Genomic DNA, 23,185 nt, shown 5'->3' with positions numbered 1-23,185 from the left:
ATCTGGTTACCTTTTGCAATAGAGTAACAAGAGAAGTGGATGAGGGTAATATACACATCATTTTTTTTTTTTTGATTTTTCAAAGGAATTTTACAAGTTGGTTTTTAAGTTGCAACATGTTAAGTTGCAATATTAGGTTAGTGGATTGGATTGGTAACTTGCTTTCTGATAGATATCAGGGAGTAACAAAGTTAGAGAGTTCCACAGGGTTCAATTGGATTGGTAACTTGCTTTCTTATAGATATCAGAGAGTTGTATATCAGGGAGTGACAAGGTTAGAGAGTTCCACAGGGTTCAATACTGTTCATGGGACTACAGGGAGATATTGAGGTGTTTGCAGATGATGTTAATTTTGGGAGGGTTATTAGTAATAGTGTTTTAGTCTTTGATGCTCATTGGTCTATAATTGACTGTCTCTTTCTTGGAACCTCCTTTACGTAACAAAACTTCCCTATTTGCATTCATTTTAGCCACTGCCAATATCCCATCCAGTCACGTTTAAAATCTGTTGCTAATTTTTATTATTATGTTGTCTGCTTATGTCTCTATATTTAGTTCTAATCTCTTCTAGTTCATTATGTTGGTTCTTGTTACATTCAGTGTATTATCTCTACCCAGGGTCGGCTCAGACATTAGTTTTTTGAGGCCCCTCTCAGCACAAGACTGAGGCCTTGCGCCCAGAGGGTCCCTGCACTTTTAAATTTCTAAGAAAATTTGATAATATAATTTTTGATGTTTCAGAGATATATTGATGGGGAAATATTTTAATTAAATTTATATTGATTCTTTGTCCTTTTATCGTTGCTGGTGCCAGGTACCAGCAATGATAAAAGGCACCAGCAAATAAGAGGGGGGGGGCTGCTAATAACTTTTTCCTGAGGCCCCCAAAACCTCCTGACAGCCTCACCTCTAACAGAAGGCTGTTCCAGAGGACAGAGGTAGATGGAATAAAAAGAGGAAGAGGAAATGCAAGTCAATGTCTTTGCAGTGCATAGAAAATGGGTGCTGGACAGCTGCTACTCTTGTGAAAATGGAAGAATAATGGTTGCAGTTCAGTGGAGCAGTGACCATTGAAGTACCTGTAGAATAGATGCAGAGCTGAAACATTGTGTCTGTAAGATAGAGGTTGAAGTGAATCTGTAAGGGAGGGATTGCATATGATCTGAATTGCTTTCTTGTGGAAAGCATCAAAAATTTTTAAGAGAAGTTCTTGATGCTTCACCCTAAACATGTGAATAGTATTCTAAACATAGGCTGATTTGTATATAGATAGAGTTGATTTGGTGTAAAATAGCATCATGATCGAAAGACAATGCCTAGCTTTTTGAATGCTGAGAAAACTATTGATGTGATGTGTTTGTACCAGGAGAGACTGGAGGTGAATGCTAGTTCAGAGAGAGCTGTTCTTGTCTAGTGATTTCTGTGTTACTGGAATGTAAGCTGAGATCTTTTTTGAAATGTCTGTGTTCAGATTTCAAATGAATAGGATGAATAGAGAGTACCATTGTCTGCAAAGTTGTGGATAGGATTAGTGGTGTTAGAGAGTTGGTCATTTATGTACAGGAGATAGAAGGTAATTGATGGGACAGAGCCCTGACGTACTCCTGAATTGGTGGAGAAGCTCAATGAGAGGGACCTGAGACCAGACACAATCAAAAGCTCTGGAAATGTCAGGAATGATAGCACAAATTTCTCAGAACCCTTCCATAGCATGTGTCCAGTGGTGGGTGATATAAGCTAAGAGGTCAGCTGTGGATCTTGAATGGCAGAACTCATGATGGTGGTGGTCACTGATTAATTGGTGGGCCTCTAGATATTGGAGAATTTGGCTATTGATGACCTCCATTATTTTGGTGAGGACTGAGATGATGGGAGTTGGTCAGAAGTATGGCAGTCAACTTTTATCTCTTTTTTTTTTAAATAGACCAGATGTGTGATTGCTTTCATACATTGGGATAAGTACCAGCTGTACAATAGCTATCTCACTGCTACTTTCAATCACCTCATTTATCCTATCTTTCACCATCGTGTGAACCCAGAGCTCCTTCGACTCCAATACTTTTGGCTTCCCGACTTTCAGTACTAACTTCCACTACTTCCTTCTCTCACGTCTGTCATCTTGCATTTCTGGTTTGTAAAACATCTACGATACTCTCTCTCTCTCTCTCTCTCCACTGCCATTACCACAATCCATTTTCTCACTGTTTGGATGGTTGGATTGTAGATAATTGAGTCTCATGGAGAGGAATATGAAGAGGTCTGTCGAATAGTAAATGCAACAGATGAATATTACTAAATGAGGCAAGGAAACCTTGAATCTGAGGAGGTGGAAAGCAGGGGATTCTAAATTAGCCACTCTCTACATGAAATGTCTGATTTCACAAAGGCACAGGTGCCACCTGTGTGGTGAATGGAATTATCAAATGTGTAATGTGGGCATTTGTGGATGTAAATGCTATTTTAGTTTCTGTCAAGTGTAAGAGGTCTGGTCTGGATGACTGCAAGTGATGGTGAATGTCATTTATGATGGTATTAATGCCATGTACACCATCTGTCCAAAAAGAAACCGAACTTTTCAAAAATAGAAGAAACTAGTGGCACCACCTGTCGTATCTTTTTGTTGTCGAAAGCGGCATCCTTCATTAGTGTTGTGTCAGCTGTTTATGACATTTGTTTCATTAGAAGCCGAGTTATAGTGCCAAGAGTGACAGTGTGTTTTGACAAATGGTCGGAAAATGAGTTTCAAACAGAGAGCTGCGATTGACTTTTGTGTTAAACTTGGTAAAAGTTTTACCGAAACATATGAAATGCTTCAAAGCGCATACGGTGATGAATGCTTATCCCGTACTCAAGTTTACGAGTGGTTTAAGTGATTTCAAAGTGGTCGTGAGAGACACTTGAGGATGACTAAAAGCCGGGCCGTCCAAAAACTGGACTGAGCAAAGTTAACATCCAAAAAATGTGATTTTATCAAAGAAAACCCGAAATCATCCATGAGATTGATTGAAGATGAATTGGGGATTCCAAAATCAACTGTGCACAACATTTTGACCGAATGTTTGGGCCTTTGTAAATTGAATTCGTGATTTGTTCCTCACAAGTTGACCGACAACCAAAAAATGTATCAAATTGAACACTGCAAGGACCTCGTTAAAACCTCATAAGGACTCGAACTTCTTTGAAACAATCGTTACTGGTGACGAAACGTGGTGTTTTGAGTATGAGCCCAAAACAAAGTGCTGAGTGGAGACCACCAGAAGAGAGGCATCCGAAAAAAAGTCACTTGGATTAATCAAAAGTAATGCTGATTTGTTTCTACGATTTCAAGGGCATTATCCATAAAGAGTTCGTTCCGCCTGGCCAAACAGTCAACGGTGAATTTTCTCTCGAAGTTTTGAAGCGATTGATAGCGAGAATTTGTCGCGTACGGCATGAATATCATGATGCAGGCAGCTGGTCACTTTTGCATGATAATGCACCATCTCCTCATTGGAACATTGTGAGACAGTTTTTGAGCAAAAACCAAGTTTGTGTGTTGGATCACTCGCCGTATTCACCTGATTTAGCACCCTGTGACTTCTTTCTCTTCCCCCGACTTCATTTTCCGATGAAAGAAAAGCGATACAACACCATTGAAAACATTCTAGTGGCAGTAACCACAACCCTTAACAGTGTCCCAAAAACCGATATAAAAAACTCATTTAATGAATTAATTGACCATGTGAAACGTGTATCAAAGCTGAGGGAGAGTACATTGATTGAAATAAATGATTTGAATAATTATAATTGGTCTATGTTTTATTTTCTATCAAAAGTTCAGTTTCTTTTTGGACATAGGGTGTATATTAGTGAAGTGGATTAAAGTGAGTTTTGAATGAGAATATTCTGGTATGGTTTGTATGTAGCGATTGGTTGCATTGCCTATTTTTCAATTTAATTAGTTTATGAGGAATTCCTTTTTGTCACATTGTTACTGTCATTGTTTGTAAGATTCGTCATTAGTAATTAGTGTGTGGTTAGAGATAGAGTGGGGACATGTAGTGAGAGGAGATGGAATCTTAGACATAACATGCAGAGTAACCAATCTCCTTGCCATAATGTTGCCTCAATAGTGCCTCATACCAATATTTGAGACTCTCTCCAAGCACAATGTGGCAGCAGGATTATGCACCAGTTGATTGGGAATCCTCCTGACCTGTTACTGACAGGCTTGGGGTCATGCATTAACTGGCAGCTGGCCTGCAGCATCACCACCGTTTTAGCTGATGTACACTCAAAATGGAGGAAGGCATTAATTAATAGGTATGTTTGACATGACCTTGAAGGGTAATACTTATACTGCAGAAAGAATTGGGGAGAGGGGGAAACAGAAACCAGAATCCTTGCTCTGTAGACCAGACATAGCATATGCCACTCGATGCCTCCAATAAGCCGTGGTAGTATTTTATCAGCTATTCCTTTATAGCAGGAATACTCACTGGTGTTTCCCAGAGCCCCCTTTGTTGGAAACAGGCTACACAATGGGATGGTGGGTTGACTTGATCGAAAGAGGCTGTATACTGGATATTGCCTGCTGATTTATAGACCCTATTCTGTGATTCTTGCTTTTACTTGCTACATGTCAAAATATTTGTTTTGGATATTGTTTATGTCATCATTATGGCTACAAAAAGCTATCTTGTTATTGTTATAATAATATATCATTCTGTTGCAGGTAAGCTGAAAGGAATGAACGAGAATACTGGTAATATAGATATTCTCAGTGGCGGTGGTGATAACAAAAAAATTGTAACTCGTATTTATGAAGTAGCTAATGTCATGCAAGTTATTGGGAAAGAAGATGATTCAGGATTATTGAGGTACAGTATTACATTTTTTGTTTCCTTGAAGTATATTAAGTTTTTTACAGATTATTTAGTGCAAATTATTAATTCAGGAATTGGCTTTGGTTGTTTAGTATTCTGATATTCAACATCCAAATTGTTAATGAAATACTGTAATCAGTTGTGGTACCATACACCTCCCAGTTGTAATTCTCATTAGACAGAAAATATTTCATCAGTTATGATCGGCTATGATCAGGTGAGATCACTTTCATCTGATCATAGTTTTGTATGTAATCTAACTTTGCTTTTAATAACATCACCCCACTTATTTGAAGGCTTGAAAAAATATATATATGAAGAAAATAGTTTATCCATCAAGAGAAAGGATAGTAAGTATTCATTATATTGTTTATATATTCCAAGTGGAAAACATTATTTGCACTTTAATGTCAAATTTGAACCAGGCCCCTTAATTAGGACAACTCATACTTTTGAGAGTAACCAAGTAATTAAGCTCTTAGACAATTTTGGAACTTTAATTTTTAAAGGAAAATGTTGCTTTACACTAGACTACAAAATGATAAAAGGATATTTCTCACCTTCCTTTTACCCTCTTTTACCTTGCGGTGTCAAGGGTTTTTATTAATCATTGGACATCAAACCATTCATGGGATAAGATGGCCAGCCCTATGTCCCAGTGTATCCTATGTCATATAATGTTGAGTTCTCAAGGCCGGTTTGCCTTTTTGTGGGATGAAAAACCGTAGGATAAACTGGGGAAAAAACCCTACTGTCCACGCCCAAGACCAGCTAACTTGACTATGGCTGAGGAAGATCCTTCAGCTCCTCACATCACTGACGGGAATTGAACCTAGGACACTCCTTCCCCAGGCATATGGTTGCGAAGCGCACAGCCACTAGGCTAACCGCGGAGACCAAAAGAGGATATTGTCCTTTATATATTGAACTGTTTTGGAAAAATTTAGAGAAAGGTGCCAAGCTGATAATAGTAAATACCAGCTGGATTTCTGTTCAGGACATGGACTAATCATTACTGACTACCAAAAATTTTATGCATTGTTGATAGTGATATCTTCAAGCTGGTTCAAGATACAATGGGAATTTTAAATAGGAAGTGATTACCATTTAGTTTTGAGTAGGATGAAACTGAACATCATATTGAAAAGAAAAATATATAAGAATCATAAACTCAAGGAGCTTTCCTGGGTGAACTGTAGAGTCAAATATACAAATATTATTCAAGAAAAAATAAAAGTTGTCTTCGAGAACTTTTATTTTTCGTGACAGACTGATGTGGTGACAAACTGATGAAAGCATTGATTGATTCAACCAAGAAAACATGGTAAAGTTGTTAACAAAGATAGAAAATCTGAACTTTGTGGTGGATTCAATAATTTAAAGAGACAGGTTTTTGGAAAAGATGATAGCATGTCAAAAGTTAATAGCAAGTAAACTTGAGAATAACTCAGCATCTGCCCTGAGAGAATGTAGACAAAACTGAAGGCTAAGCTGTGTGTAAAAGTAGCAAAACCAAATTCATAGGAAATTTTTATTAATAAAATGCAAGATAAATATCATGAAGGTAGCAAAATGTTTGGGGGTCTGTTGAAAAAGCTTAGAAATGTAGGAAAATGTACTGTAAAAGAAATCAGAGATGAAAAGGTGATATAATAACTGTAGGTAAAGATGTCTGGTGTGGTTTAACCTTGAAAGATTGTTAAATGAGATTAGCAAAAAAGTTGTAGAAAATATGCAATAAGAATATAGGCAGTTATATATATACAGTAAACCCTTGGCGAGCGAGGATTTGCAGAATGCGATTTTGTACATACACGTTATCTTAATTGTTTCCATTTAATTTGTCCAACGCTAGAATTTCATTCATACGCAGTACTCTGCAGAGCGTCGGCCGGCAACCCTGTTGGACCTGCCTGCTAGCTGAGTGACCCAAGCCGAGTTGCGATCATTTCACTCATCAAAAGGAGAAGAGGATAAACACTGATAAATACATTTCACCATGTATTTATCAGTGTTTATCCTCTTCTCCTTTTGCATTTGTATTTCTCTTAATTTCAAAAATTCAATATGACATCTAAGAGGAAGAATGAAGACGATAATGCAGCAAAAAGACGCAAAGTTTTGACATTATCTCAGAAAATTGAAATTTTAGATAAGTTGAAAAATGGTACATGTGTTTCATCGCTTGCAAGAGAACTAGCTATAAACTAATCAAGCATAAGAACAATATGGGAGAATGAAGAAAAGATTCAGTCTAGTGTCAAAGCTTCAGGCGATACTTCGGCAAAAGTTGCTCAAGTTTCAAGAAGAATTCCACAATTGGAAAAGATGGAAAAAATATTAATAGCTTGGATAGACAATCAAGTAAACGAAAAAGGCTCAGTTGTGGATGGTGTTGTTATTCGAAACAAAGCTTTAGATTTGTTTTCTTTCGTTTTAAATAAAGATGGCCAATCATCAGAGAAAATTGACTTTCAAGCAAGCAAAGGTTGGCTTGAAAACTTTAAGCGTCGTTTTAATTTGCACAATGTAAAGCTTCAGGGAGAAGCTGGCTCTGCAGATAAAGAAGCAGCAGAGAAATCCAAACCCCAATTTTTGAAATTCATTGAAGAGAGGAGTTACATTCTGCAACAAGTTTTCAATGCAGATGAGAAGGGCCTATTTTATAAGCGAATGGGACAACGAACCTACATCACAAAGACATAAAAGGTTGCCCCAGGTTTTAAAGCTTTTAAGGATAGACTCACTTTGCTTTTTTGTGGAAATGCATCAGGCAAGTGCAAGCCTCTGCTCATTTACCGATCTAAAACGCCTCGTACATTGCAGGGAAAAAATTTTGAGCAATTGCCCATTGTGTGGAAGTGGAATAAAAAAGCTTGGGTAACAAAAGCCCTCTTTAATAACTGGTTTGAAAAGTCATTCGTTAAAGAAGTCAAACATTACTTAGAACAGCAAAACCTGTGCTTTAAAGTTCTCCTAATTGTCGATAATGCTCCAGGACACGATGCTGAAGCCCTCACAACATTGCATCCAAATGTAGAGGTTTTATTCCTCCCACCTAACACCACTTCCTTAATCCAACCAATGGATCAAGGGATCATAAAAACATTCAAAGCCTATTATATCAGGCATGTTTACACCTCTGCAAATAAAGCACTAGACGAAGGAAAGCACGACACGCTAATAGCATTTTGGAAGTGATTCAACATAAGCCACTGCATAGAAATGATTAAACTCGCATGGGAACAAGTGAATTCATCAACATTGAATGCTTGCTCGCATCAGCTCTGGCCAGAAGTTGGCAACAATTTTAAAGGATTTCCATCGATTGAAAATGAAGCCAAAGAAATCATACAAATTGCAAAAGCAATTGGCGGCAAAGGATTTTCAGATATGGAAGAAGGAGAAGTCAAAGAATTAATCGAGAATGACAATTGAGAAATGACGAATGAAGAATTGGATGATCTTGTCACACCAGCCGACAGTGAAAGCAGCGATAGTGAAGAAGAAGATAAAGCGCCTTTAACTTACAAGAAGTTAAATGAATTGTTAAAAAAGGCACAGGAACTGTCTGATTTTGCAATGGAGATTGACCCAAATGAAGAAAGAAGAGGGCACTTTATGAAAGGCATTGAAAAACTCTGCGCTCCTTACTGCGAAACTTTTAAAGAGTTGCATCAATTATTGTCCTAAGCAAAAATCACTAGCTTTTTAAAAAAATAATTATATCATGTACCTACTTATTAAGCAGTAATAAAAATTCTTTCAATTAACATTTATTTCATTTTTCCCTTTTAATTACAGCAATATTTAGGTTAGTTTAAATTATACATACATACTTTCTTAATTTGAACTATACCTAACACATTTTTTTCCATAGAAAGTTAACTTTGCGGAATGCGATTTTGCCGTGTCGCAATGTATTAATGACGTAACCCCCGCGTTCGACAAGGGTTTACTGTATATATATCAGTACTCATTGTAGAGTTAAAAAACCATCACAAACCTGAATTATGGAAAAATGCTGTCAGGAACCTAAAGTGTGAAAAGGCAGCTGGAGTAGATGATATATGATCAGAAATTCTTTAATATGGAGGTATAAAGGTTTTAAAGTGACTGCACTTCATTGGATCAAATTCTGGATCATTGGATTGTAGCTCTCATAATACCCATCTATAAATAAAACTGAATATGAGAATTATAGAAGGATTTCCCTACTGAGTGTTCTGTGTAAGATTTATGCAAACATACTTGGGAAGAGGCAAAGAAACATTGCAGAAGAAAAATTATTATTATTATACCGGGTTAAAGTTGTGTGGGTTGCAAATCTCCGTAGAGTCAGAAGACTCATCCAACAAAAAACCTACATTAACCGTTATATACGGACAATACCTATCATACCTCTCTCTTTAAAGTCATTGATTGTCAGGGCACTCGTAACTAATTCTGGCAATCTATTCCACTCATTTAACCACTCTCCAAGCAAAAAAAAAAAAAAAAAAAAAATCCAGTCCTCACAACCTAACCAACCACACTTTTACATAACTTCCAGGTGTAACCCTGGTTCTCTCTTTATTCATTGTGTATTGAAAAGTTTCCTTTGTATCAGTCTTATAGAACCCCTTTAAAACTTAAGTTACTATCATGTATCCTCTTTTCTGCCTATTAACTAAACTTTGCAGCCTACACACCTTCAACTTATTATCATAGAGAACATTGCAGCTGAATCATAGCCTTATAAAAGGGTTAATAACCTCATTATCTTTACTTGATAGTGTGTTTTCAACATTCAAGTAATTTGATCAACTTTTGCAATATGCCCTCTGTACTTCAACTCTGCCTACCATTACCTTCCTGGAATCATCAATTTCTTACAATCCAGTAGCATCAATGTGATACATAGTATGTAACCTTTTCTACCTGAAGTGCATAACCTTACATTTTGCAAAATTAAAATAATCATTTTCCTTCACCCACAACACCAATTTATTTAAATCATCCTACAGGATATCAACATCTCCATTATCAACCTGTTGCCCTACCCAGATTTGCATCATCAACAAACAACTCAAAATCCCCTCCTCATTTAATCATTCCCTACATCATTAACATATAAATTAAAAAATAGAACTCCAGTACAGAATGCTGAGGCACTCCACTAGTCACCCTCGTTCTACTAGATTCCACTACACCATATACCCCTCACCCATGCTACCAGCTTCATATCCATTCCCATGTGCTCTAACTTTTGTAATAGTTATCCATACAGTATTCTGTGAAATGCCTTTGTAAATCCATTCCCATGTGCTCTAACTTTTGTAATAGTTATCCATACAGTATTCTGTGAAATGCCTTTGTAAAGTCCAGCAGTTTCAGGATTCATTTCTCTTATCTAATTCTGCTGTCTCTTTATTATAAAATGTAAGTTCAAAGACAGGACATGCCTTTTACAAAGACTTGCTGTGCCCACCATAGAGTATGATATTCCTCTCCACCCACTGCTGGATTTAATCTTTAACCAACTTTGCCAATACTTTAACTGCTGCTCCTGAGATATTAACTGGTCTGTAATTTGATACTTTATTCTTAGAGCCACTTTAGTTAAAATATAACTATTTATATTTTAGTAATGTTACATTTACATCTTCAGGGATCACAAAACAGTGATATGTGCACACAAGCACTCACACTAAGCAAATGAGGCTGAAGAAAGGCAACTGAAGTCGGTCCTAGAGTCCTAAAAGGTGCCCCCTATTGAGCTAAATTTGTTGAGGTTTGGGAAGTTTTTCAGAGCTGAGGCTGATTCAAGGAATAATCTTTCATTATTCCTTGAATCAGTTGTGGTGTAATAAAGTGGCCTTCTTCCAACATATTCTGTGGTGGGTGTCCACTGCATGGTCAGCAAGTCCTGAGTGGCTGTGTTGGTGGAACCAGGTGTAGTCCTTGTTTGGATATCCTGATATTGGCTGCCCTGCATGTTTGGTCATAGTAGGACATGCAACTGCAAGGAACCTGGTATACTTCAGGTAGGTCTAGAGCCGGGGTCGGCAACCTTTTGAGTCGAAAGAGTCAAAAATTACAATTTACAAAATTTCAAAGTTTTTAAAGAGCCACAAAATTTTAAAAAGTTTTTAAAGAGCCACAAGATCTTATTGTCTTCAAGGCATTTTTGCACGGCATTCGCTATATCTTCCCCTCTAGTTTGTCCCGAGAGCGGTAGCAATCCTAGAAGTTCTTCTTTTGGACCTTGGGAAGACATATACCTGACAAAAAGGGCAACTTGTGCCGTGTCTTTTATGTCGCAAGACTCATCTATAGCAAGTGATAAGGCAGAAGAAGGTTGAATATCTTCCACCTGCAAATATGTTACATTTGAAGACATTTTAGCTATTCTATCTTGTACTGTTTTAGCGGATACGAGAAGCTGGGCATAATGGAATATAATTTATCAAAAAACATTTTACAACGATATTTCCCAATTAAAAATACCTACCTAAATAAAATAAATAATTCTCTAATAATTTAATTATTAAAATAAATAATTTAGACACGAAACACTGTTTGTCTCACTCTCTCACGTACTGATTGACTATAAGTACATAGTTTCGTCGCATTGTGGTCGCCTTCCGTGTGCGGTGATCGCCGACTGGCACGAACGGACTTGTCAGAACGTGTTTATCACGGCGCAGTCTGCACGTTTTAGTTTTTTTTTTTAAATTTTGGCAAATATTAGATACTTAGTTTACGAGTAAAGGTGTTATGCCCAGCTATGCCGAAATCAATGAAAATTGCCAAACATATAAACTTCCGAGAGCTTCCGACGGACTGACGACAGTGACGATGCGTGTCACGGGGGAGGGGTGCGGTGAAAAGCGAGTACAAGTGGCTGAGAGATAGAATCGGTGCCTAATCCTCGTTATTCGATTCAGAACGATTTTTAAATTTTTTTTTTTGATAAAATAAATAATATTTGCGTATGGAACTAAAGAGCCGCAGCTTCACATCCAAAGAGCCGCAGGTTGCCGACCCCTGGTCTAGAGGAATCAGCTGGTCTTTGGTGGAGCAAATAAGAGATGCTAATTTCTTATATGGTTTGTAACTAGTTGTGAGGTCATATTCTTTTAGGATTTTTGTTAGTTTTTCGGATATACCCTGGATATATGGAATGGTAATAGATTTAAAGTAATCTCTGCTATGAAGGTGGTGTGGTTAACTGGTTTTAATATTTTTTGGATTTTTGGGGGGGTTGTAGCCATTGGCTAAGAAGGTGTTAAGGATATCATTAAGTTCAGTAGTTAGGGCATTGTTATCCAAACTGATTAATTTTGGCCTGTTATATAGGGTTTTTATAATCCCATATTATTGGGAGGGGAGGGGGCGACTGCTGCTGAATGTACTACCTTTATGTATAGGTTTTCTGTAAACAGAGAAAGCTGGGGATCCATCAGGCTGGTGTGTAATCAGAGTGTCTAGGAAAGGGAGACTGCTGTGGTTTTCCTTTTCCAAGGTAAACTGGATCCTGGGGTGGTGTTGATTGTTTAAGTGTATTGAGAAATTGGAGTGTATTCAGGCCATGCGATCAAATTACGAACATATCATGTTGATTGTTTAAGTGTATTGAGAAATTGGAGTGTATTCAGGCCATGCGATCAAATTACGAACATATCATCCACATAATGTAGTCAAACAGTGGGTTGATGTGAGGCAGAGTTTAAGGATTTTTCTTCATAGGTCTCCATAAAGAAGTTGGCCAGAGGTAGAGAGAGTGGAGAAACCATGGCTGTCTCCTCTATCTGTTTGTAGATTTTCCTTGCCAAATGTCAGAGGTTCTGCCAATTCTCTTGTACATTCTCATAGCACATTGGCCAATGTGACATCCATTCTCACTCCTATATCCATGTTGGTATTTTTCAATATACTGAGCCCCTTTCATCTACCTCAATTCTCAAATCAGTCTGTCACATCAGCGGCAACTGAAAACCTCCACCTGAATGATACACAATTGCAAAGTGATCACTCAGCAGCTAAACTATTTCTTTTGCTATTGTCATCTTCCTACCATCAGCATTGATTAAAATTTCCCTTCCATATTTAGTCTTCCTCTTACTTGCTACATAACAAAAAAAACTGGATTTACTTTGGCATTTCTTACCATGCTAGTCACCCTTCTTAACAGCACTTTGTACCACTGATGAATATGCTAATCCTTTTTTTTTTCTTTATATTCCTTCTACAATGTTTTGCAGTTCTTGCTTTATATCCCTACTCATCCACTTAATCCCCACTTGATTTATCCTTCTAATCCTGGTACACAGTCATGACACTGCCCCAAGATGCCTCCTAAATTTGTCACAATTACCAGCTTTATAGTTCAATACAAACTCTTTCTTGACAGAGAATTTCACATGCTTAGCTACCTCCCAAAACAAGACTGTATGGGCACTCTATCCAATTGGAGGCAGTGTCTACCTTGGTTATGAATACATCTTTTGATGCTGCTACCAGATCCAGCATTCTCAGTGCCCTGGTCCACTCTATGACATGCTGCTCCAAGTAATTATGACTTAGCAACTGTATAAATTTGATTGTGCTAATCTGATGATGCATGCCATCCACATCTTCCAATAATCTTCCAGCAATAAATAATATATTTTGTACTGTTGGTGTATATCATTCACCGGATAGCCTCACATCAACCATCTCCCCTAGACCTAAAATTCTCTGTCACATCTAATTTTGTTGGTTTAAGTTATTATTATTATTATTACAGGCAACTCCAAGGAGTCCTTAGACTCATCGAGGGAGACTCTAAACATCTGTCAAGAACTATTCAGCATTCGCACAGTATCTGTCATACTTTGCTTTGAACTCATTCACAGTCATGGCACCCACAACACACTCTGGCAGCTTATTCCACTCATTCACCACTGTCCAAGTAAAAAACCTAGTTCTAACACCCTTGCTAACTACATTCTTGTTCAGTTTCCATGGATGGCCCCTAGTTCTCAAACCACCAGACCTGTTCTGAAAAATTTCCTCTGAATTAATCTTGTAAAAACCCCTCAGTAATTTGAATGTCTCAATCATATCACCCCTTTTCCACCTAACAACCAATTTCTGTAACTCACAGATCTTCAACCTGTTCTCGTAAGGTTCATTATAGACCAGCTATCATCTTAGTTACTTGCCTCTGGATCCTCTCTACCTTCTCCCCATCAAGAAAAAACCCTGGCACCCAGATCTGGGCACAGTAGTTAAGATTGGGTCTTATCAAGGCTTGATAAAGAGGAACAATAACCCGCTTGTCTCTGCTCATCAAAGTATTCCTCAGTAACCAAGTGATCTGATGAGCTGATTTAGCCACTTTTGCTATGTGCCCCCTAAACTTCAACTCCCTATCCACCAACACTCCCAAATCTCTGGCTTCATCAATTTCCTGGAGTACAGTTCCACCAATGTGGTATACTGCTGATAATCTTTTCACCCCAAAATGCATAACCTTACACTTTGCTACATTAAACTGACATCCATTCTCCTTAGCCCGTCTGCCAATCTATCCAAATCACCCTACAAAATTTTGACATCATGTGTATTCACTATTGCTCTACCCAACTTTGCATCATCAGCAAATAAATGAACAGTTCCTCTCAGATCTTTTCCTATATCATTAATGAACAAATTAAATAGCAGTGGTCCAAGAACAGAACCCTGCAGCACACTACTAGTCACAGGCCTTCTTTTGGACTCTACTCCTGAATAAAGTATTCTCTGATATCTCTCCATCAACCACCCTCCTATCCATCTCACCAAACCTATATCCATCCCCCATGTGGTATCCTGTCAAAGGCCTTAACAAAGTCCAGCAGTATCACTGTAAATCCATTACCCTTATCCAGTTCAGCCATCACTGTATTATAAAACATGAGCAAGTTACTGGGGGCATGTTCTACCCTTCACTGAGGCATGTTCTACCCTTCACTTGTGTATCCATTCCTGTATTTTGCTCTTGACTAATTTCTCCAAAACCATGATAACGACTCCTGATATGTTGATTGGTCAGTAATTTGCAACAGCAGTCTTGGAGCCTCCTTTATGCAGTGGAACTATCCCCCCCCCCCCTTCAGGACTAACCCAGAGCTGAAACTTAAATTAAACAATATGGTCAAGGGCACTGACAATTCCTTTGCCGCTTCACGTAAGACTCGAGCTGGTATACCATCATCCAGTCCCACAGATGTATTTATATTAACACGTTCGCTGCCACACTACTTCGGCATAGTCTGTTCCCGTGTGCCGAGCAATTTCACTTCTTCAAGGTCAGTATGGTAATCTCGTTGCCAGCGGTAAGCGTCATACGAGTATACTCATAGTTGGCTTGTGCAGAGCATATACCATCTATGAGAATACACAGTTTTGATGCTAGCTCCACAAGCCAAGCATTTTCACTTCTTCAAGGTCAGTACAGTAATCTCGTTGCTGGTGGTAAGTGTCATACGAGTATACTCGTAGCAGGCTTGTGTAGCTGGTTTACCAACTATGAGTATACTGTAGTTGGCAGCGAACGTGTTAAGGTTCTGTAATATACTATATTATGATACTGGGATAGGAGTGTTGGTAGCTCGCTCCACCTTTGCTACGAGTTGCCTGGTGTTGTACTACTTACCCAGGTAAGATAGTACAACACTATATTCAGTTCTGAAGATATTTTCAGGTGCAAACTTTGTTTGCTCTCACTGGGATAAAGGATTAAACTAAATTTATTATAGTCTAACCTAGTGAAAAATAAACTTTCAACATCTTTCTCTAAATCCAGAGTAATTTAATAAAAAAAAAGGTGGCAAACCTTTTGGCAACTCCTATAGGTAAAGATGACCTGCTACTGCTTCTGCCTGGTATCTCCAACTCTGGGCCTGGCTCCCACTGAAGAGATCTCAATAAAGGTCGAAACTAGTCTGGGTAGTGGCCAATCCCTTAATGCATAACAGTATACATATCCACAAGGAGATGTGTTTTGCATTATGGGAGGGAGATACTGGGATAGGAGTGTTGGTAGCTTGCTCCACCTTTGCTACGAGTTGCCTGGTGTTGTACTACTTACCCAGGTAAGATAGTACAACACTATATTCAGTTCTGAAGTCAGGCGCAAACTTTGTTTGCTCTCACTGGGATAAAGGATTAAACTAAATGTATTATAGTCTAACCTAGTGAAAAATAAACTTTCAACGTCTTTCTCTAAATCCAGTAATTTAATAAAAAAAAAGGTGGCAAACCTTTTGGCAACTCCTGTAGGTAAAGATGACCTTGCTACTGCTTCTGCCTGGTATCTCCAACTCTGGGCCTGGCTCCCACTGAAGAGACCTCAATAAAGGTCGAAACTAGTCTGGGTAGTGGCCAATCCCTTAATGCATAACGGTATACATATCCACAAGGAGATGTGTTTTGCATTATGGGAGATACTGGGATAGGAGTGTTGGTAGCTTGCTCCACCTTTGCTACGAGTTGCCTGGTGTTGTACTACTTACCCAGGTAAGATAATACAACACTATATTCAGTCCTGAAGATATTTTCAGGCGCAAACTTTGTTTGCTCTCACTGGGATAAAGGATTAAACTAAATTTATTATAGTCTAACCTAGTGAAAAATAAACTTTCAACATCTTTCTCTAAATCCAGAGTAATTTAATAAAAAAAAGGTGGCAAACCTTTTGGCAACTCCTATAGGTAAAGATGACCTTGCTACTGCTTATGCCTGGTATCTCCAGCTCTGGGCCTGGCTCCCACTGAAGAGACCTCAATAAAGGTCGAAACTAGTCTGGGTAGTGGCCAATCCCTTACAACACTATATTCAGTCCTGAAGATATTTTCAGGCGCAAACTTTGTTTGCTCTCACTGGGATAAAGGATTAACTAAATTTATTATAGTCTAACCTAGTGAAAAATAAACTTTCAACATCTTTCTCTAAATCCAGAGTAATTTAATAAAAAAAAAGGTGGCAAACCTTTTGGCAACTCCTATAGGTAAAGATGACCTTGCTACTGCTTCTGCCTGGTATCTCCAACTCTGGGCCTGGCTCCCACTGAAGAGACCTCAATAAAGGTCGAAACTAGTCTGGGTAGTGGCCACTCTCTTAATGCATAACACTATACATATCCACAAGGAGATGTGTTTTGCATTATGGGAGATACTGGGATAGGAGTGTTGGTAGCTTGCTCCACCTTTGCTACGAGTTGCCTGGTGTTGTACTACTTACCCAGGTAAGATAGTACAACACTATATTCAGTCTTGAAGATATTTTCAGGCACAAACTTTGTTTGCTCTCACTGGGATAAAGGATTAAACTAAATTTATTATGATGACTTCTAGTCCTAAATCCTTGATATGTATGATGATGATGAGATAGCAGAATAAACTAATCTGGTAGTGAGTCAATGAACAAATTTATATGGAGTAAGAAAGAAATTAGTTGAACCTCTAAATTAGTTGGATACAGCAGAGTGCTCAAAGCAGTTTTAACATGTAAATCTGGGAGAAGTTTATAAAAAAATTGATCAAGTGAACAGATCTCATCAAGAAGCAGTATCATATTAAACACAAAGATATTAGATAGGAACTTGACCATCTTAGCATTCAGGAATGCTAGTATGGTCACTTAAGTAGAATAGGAAAGGTTAGCAAGGCAGGTGTGCTTGATAACATGGGAAGACCAGGATGTAGGTGGATTGATGCTGTTAAAAATGCTTTAGAAGTACAAAATATACTGCTTGAAAAGAAGTCAACAGGCACCAACATGGGAAAGGTGCATTCTGCCCTGTAGCAAATCATGTATTTGTAGCTGGTATAAATTGGAGGAATATGATGCTCCCAAGTCAGCGCAACTATGTCCAGGTGAAATAGATGCAAAAAGGGAACTTATAGAGTTTGAAAGAGGCATTGTGAGAGAATTCCATTTTGCAGGCCTATCTGTTTGGCAAGTTGTTGACAAATTGAGCCATCCTGGATCAACAGTTGGTGATACCATCCCAGATCAACAGTTGGTGAGATGGAAGCATAGGGAGTCAACAGCAAGTGCTACCTACAGTGAATGACCACTACACTCACCAAATATGACTGTAAGGTGCTACAAAGGAAAACTGCCATTCATCAGTCGACTCATTGAATGTGGAGTTCCAGACTTTGACTAGAACAGGAATCTGCACAAAAACATTCAGAACCAATGCTCACAACATGGATTTCCATGATTGGATTGCAACATGCAAGCTCCACATTACTGAACCAACGCGCATTGTTGTCTTCAGTGGTGCATACAGCATGTACTATGCTATGTGGAAGCTTGGAAACCTCTGTTAAGGAGTGATGAATCACACTACACCCTGTACTAAGTATATGGGTGGGCATGGGTGTGGCAGATGACTAGTGAATATCTTTTACCAGAGTGCATACCCCAACTATGAAATTCAGAAGTAGCAGTGTAATGGTATGGTCCTCGTTTTTTCTGATTTGGCATTGGACCTCTGTTTGTGAGGCTATGAACATTGAACTCCGAGAGATATCTGAACATTCTGGACAGTGTAATGCTTCCCACTTTGTGGCATTTCTATGGAACTGACCACCATTGTCTCTTTCAGGCAAGACAATGCACCATATCATAAGACTGCTGCTGTAACTGCAGGGTTTGTGGGCATGAACATCACCACACTTGACTTGCCTCCACTGAGCCTTGATCTTATTACTGTTAAACATCTATGGGATGAACTGGGGCATTGGATGAGGTCAAGGAACATCTGCCCCACAACAGTCCAGGACCTCATTACATGCCTACAGGAAGATTGGTGCAAAATTCCCATTCATTACTAGTGTAAGCTTGTGGAAAGTATGCCATGTAAGATAGCTGCAGTCATCACAGCGAAAGGAGGCCCAACATCTTATTAAGATAAGCACTATGGCTGTTTATTCCTCACACAATGGTGTCCATTGCCTTCTTTTGGGTTGTTTATCATATTTATGTTTGCTGTAGTGAGAATGTACTGTAATAAGCTGGCCTAGGTATGAATATCATCTTATTTGCTATTGAGACTAGGATATTGAATCCCATGATTTCTAAGAGCCTTTAGTGAATGGGTGATTTTCACCTAGTGAGATATCCTCCTCCCCGTTTTCTTTCTTATTGGATGCCTGAAATTCCATGAAAAACACCCTGTTTGATCTCTGTAGATTTCATGTAGAAGGGAAAAGTCTATCATTATATGACTAATATTCTAAAATAGGTAAATTATTGGTATTTAGTGACTAAAATTCTAATATAAGCCTGGATATATTAGAATTTTCTATATTTAAATGAAATACTTGGATTTAGAGCATAGCTGTAATGTTTTTCTTTTTGGATCAAAGTACATAAATGCCTTGAGGATCAAATAATGTAGCTGTTCATAGTAATGGTGTTTACTATAGTACAAGTTATTATTATTATTACCCCAAGACCTCATGAAGTCAAAGACTCATCTGGGAGGTCCTTTTATCACACACACATCCCATCATGCCATGTCTTAAACACACTCAAACTACTTGCAGACACCACACTCTCAGGTAAGGCATTCCAATCATTCACAACTCTGCACGAAAAAAACCTGCCTCTCATTCCCCTACTCACACCCTCTTTATAGAGTTTCCAGGGATGACCTCTGGTTCTACCCTGATCTCCCACTATTCTCTGTAGAATTTCTCCACCATTGATCCTATAACAATCCCTTACCAATTTGTAGGTCTCTATCATATCTCCCCTCTTCCTCCTGTCCACCAGACTCTGCAAATTACATCTTCTCAATCTTTCCTCATACTCGACATTCCAGAGGTCAGAAACTACCTTAGTCAGTCGCCTTTGGACCCTTTCCAACATCTCTTCATCCTTTTGAAAACCCGGTGACCAAATCTGGGCACAATAGTGTGGCCTAATACAACGAAACAAGAATCTCCCTACTTCTACACGTCAGTGCCCTCCGCATCATTCCCAGAAGCCTTTGTGTTGTCTTCACAATTTTGGCGGTGTCCCCTAAATTTTAGATCCTTATCCACTATCACCCCCAGATCTCTTATTTCCTCTACCTCCAACAATATATTCTCACCAAGCATAAATTCTGCATCCCATCTTCGTTTTCCAAATTTTAAAACCTTACATTTTGCAACATTGAACTCGCATTCCCATTTCTGTGCGCAATCACTCAATTTATTCAAGTCTTCTTGTAAGGCCACAACATCTTCATTACTCTTTATGGTTCATTCCAACTTTGCATCATCTGCAAACAACTGAATATCTCCATCCAAATCTTTTCCAATATTATTAATATACAAGTTAAACAGTAATGGCCCTAAAACAAACCTCTGAGGCACTCCACTAGTGACTTTCCTTTTCCTGGAGATTGCACCCCCTTTCACAACTTATTGATACCTATCAGATAGCCAGTCTCCAATCCAATGTACTAATCTAATATCCAACCCCATCTGCTCTAGTTTGACTGTCAACTTATTATGAGGTACCCTATCAAAAGCCTTTGCAAAATTCAAGTATATTACTGTGTATCCTCCTCTGTCCAAGGAAGCAGTCACTTTATTGTAATAATAAGTAAATTACTAAAACATGACCTCCCTTTAGCAAATCCATGCTGTTCATCAAAGATAATACCATTGTTGTCAACTCAACTCTGGATCCTAGTTCTCACAAGCTTCTCCAACAACTTAACCACAACACCTGACACACAGATAGGCCTATAGTTTGATGCTTGAGTTTGATCACCTCCTTTATGAAGTGGCACAATCTTGCCCTCCTTCCACTCCTTAGGAACTTGACCAAGTGCAAGACTCATATTAAAAAAATATATCAAAGTAGGTGTCAACTCCCTGGCACATTCCTTCAGAATACGCGGTGATATATTATGAAGTCCCACAGCCTTATTTACATCTAGTTTACTCAACTCCCCAAACACCTCTTGCCCACTTACAGTCAGTCTCTCCTCCCCATCATCAACTGCTCTCAATCCCTCCATGAAGTCACATTCACAAGATTGAAAGATCTTTATGAACTGCTCATTAATTATCTCCACCACACATTCTGCAACAGCTGTCTTTATTACCATTTTCTCCAATCAGTGTCATCCTTCCATAATCATTCTTTCTTTTGCTGGCTACATATCGAAAGAACTCCCTGGGATTCTTTTTGGCTTCATTAGCTAACTGCTGTTCATACTTCTCTTTAGCTACTCTCACCAACCAAGTCACCCTGCTGCTTGCCTGGTCTTTGTAGACCTCATGAAATTGGTTATTTCCACTTCTCTTATGCTGCCTCCACAATGCCCTTTTTCTCTGTATCGCATGCTTAATCTCTTTATTCATCCATCTCACACCTTCCTTATTTAACTTTCTCACCCTTGGAATACATTTAGACATTGCATCTACTAGATAGTTTTTGAAAATCCCCCAAGCTGCATTAATCTCTTTTCCAGCTAACTCCTCATTCCACGCTACACCCGCAAGCTGTCTCCTGAGCTCTTCGTAATCACCCCCCTTGTAGTTCCACATATACCCTTTTCTCACACGGGTCCTCGTACTGCTGGCAACCACCCAGGTAATCACCTCATGGTTACTCTCACCAATTGGTGGATGATTTGACACCTCATTTATAATTACATCCTCTGATGAGATGACCAAATCCAAGACCCTTAATCCTCATGTGCCCTCTGTTACATACTGTCTGAGGTAGTTATCCCTCAAAAACTCAAGAAATTCGTTTTCTTTACTTCCAGTTGCTATTTCATCGTTCCAGTCTATGTTGCCATAATTAAAATCACCCATAATGATCACCCTTTTCTTATTTGCTTGGCTAATTTGACTATACATTTCACTATCATCACCACCCCACATTACCTGGTCTATAACAACATCCCACCAAGTATTTGATTCCATTCACCTCTATCTCACACCATACTGCCTCAAAACCACTGGCACTATTTCAGTCTTGCATCTCTACTTTGTATGGACATAACTCTTTCTCTATCATCAATAGCACTCCCCCTCCCTTTTTACCCCTTCTATCTTCATGAAACACATCATACCCTTCCATCTCTATTCCTGTCAGGATGTCATCCTCTTCCAACCATGTCTCACTTATTCCGACAATCTTTGGGAACAGACGCAATTAGTGCAACCATTTCATCTGCCTTGTTTCTTATACTTCTAGCATTTATATACAAACACAACAGCTCATTTCTGGATCTACAGCTAGTTCCACTGATACCACTCACTAGATGTGATCTCTCCATGCTCGACTGGGTCCATTTCCCTTTCTGCTTCTTAATTTTAGAACCCTTTTCAATTCCAACTGTTTCCTCTTGATCCCTGGTTATCTCATTCCTTTCCTGCCTACACATGCTCTCACCTCCTCTTGGAGCATCCACCTTTCTCGCGCTGTGTACCCCTGTCCACCCTGAGCCTCCCCATTTCCCTGCTCCTCTTGCACACCCATTTTCTCATTTTCTATACTCATACCACTCACTTCCCCATTCATATCCACCTCTTCAGTCTCTCCTGTCTTACTCTCCTGCTCTTCCACATCACTCCCCTCTCGATCCAATTCATTCTCTCTACTGACTTCTCTACCTTCCAGCAGCAGTCTCTCCAAGCAACTCACACCATAACCACTCAAATGCAGTCCATCGTTCCTATACAGCTCACTTCGTCCCTCAAACTCATTCCACACATTAACAAACTGTACTCCCATCTCCTCACACATTTCAGGCAGCATATTATTCATAATCCTTGCTCTCTGCCTCATTTCACCACAGTCATACCTAGGCAACACACTGACTATTCTTCCTGTCACACTATTCTCTTTTATCTTTCCAAGCAGCCTCCTGATATCCATTTTGACATGCTCTTCATCCTCTCTCAAATCATTTGTACCAATTAATACTATTAACTCTTTTGCTCGCTCCTGCCTGATATCCAATGCCTCGATCACTCTACTCATTTTACTACCTGGAAAACATACTTTGTGCATTCTATCCTCTAGCACACTTTTAATAATGGAGTCGCCATACAACACCACTCACTCATCTTTCGCTAACTCTTTCATGCCATCATGATTTATTTTAATAGTTTTGACCTGAATTCTCTTAATTTCATTCTGCATCCAATCCAATTCAACTTCCGAATCTCGCGACACATTCTCTCTATCATTGAATCTTTCTAACTCTCGACTCCCTCTTCTCACTTTCACTCTCATTCATCCTTTTTTGTTTCCATACTTTCGGTCTAACATGCGTCCAACTTTCG

General features: G+C 38.8%; 1 protein-coding gene across 1 annotated transcript in view; it reads left to right on the top strand.

Annotated features, from left to right (window-relative positions):
* Positions 1-23,185, top strand: part of rb (adaptor related protein complex 3 subunit ruby) — a 482,738-nt gene that overhangs the window by 449,932 nt on the left and 9,621 nt on the right. The window contains exon 24 of the mRNA XM_090402121.1: positions 4,715-4,859. Within this exon, the coding sequence (XP_090258247.1) occupies positions 4,715-4,859 (145 nt within the window). The remainder of the gene's footprint in view (positions 1-4,714; positions 4,860-23,185) is intronic.

This window comes from Typopeltis vanoorti, chromosome 12, assembly GCF_054136105.1.
Source record: "Typopeltis vanoorti isolate ZY-2024b chromosome 12, IOZ_Tvanoo_1.0, whole genome shotgun sequence".
Taxonomy (NCBI): Eukaryota; Metazoa; Arthropoda; class Arachnida; order Uropygi; family Thelyphonidae; genus Typopeltis; species Typopeltis vanoorti.
Note: the sequence above shows the minus strand (reverse complement) of the source record. Positions and strands in the feature narration are given on the sequence as shown.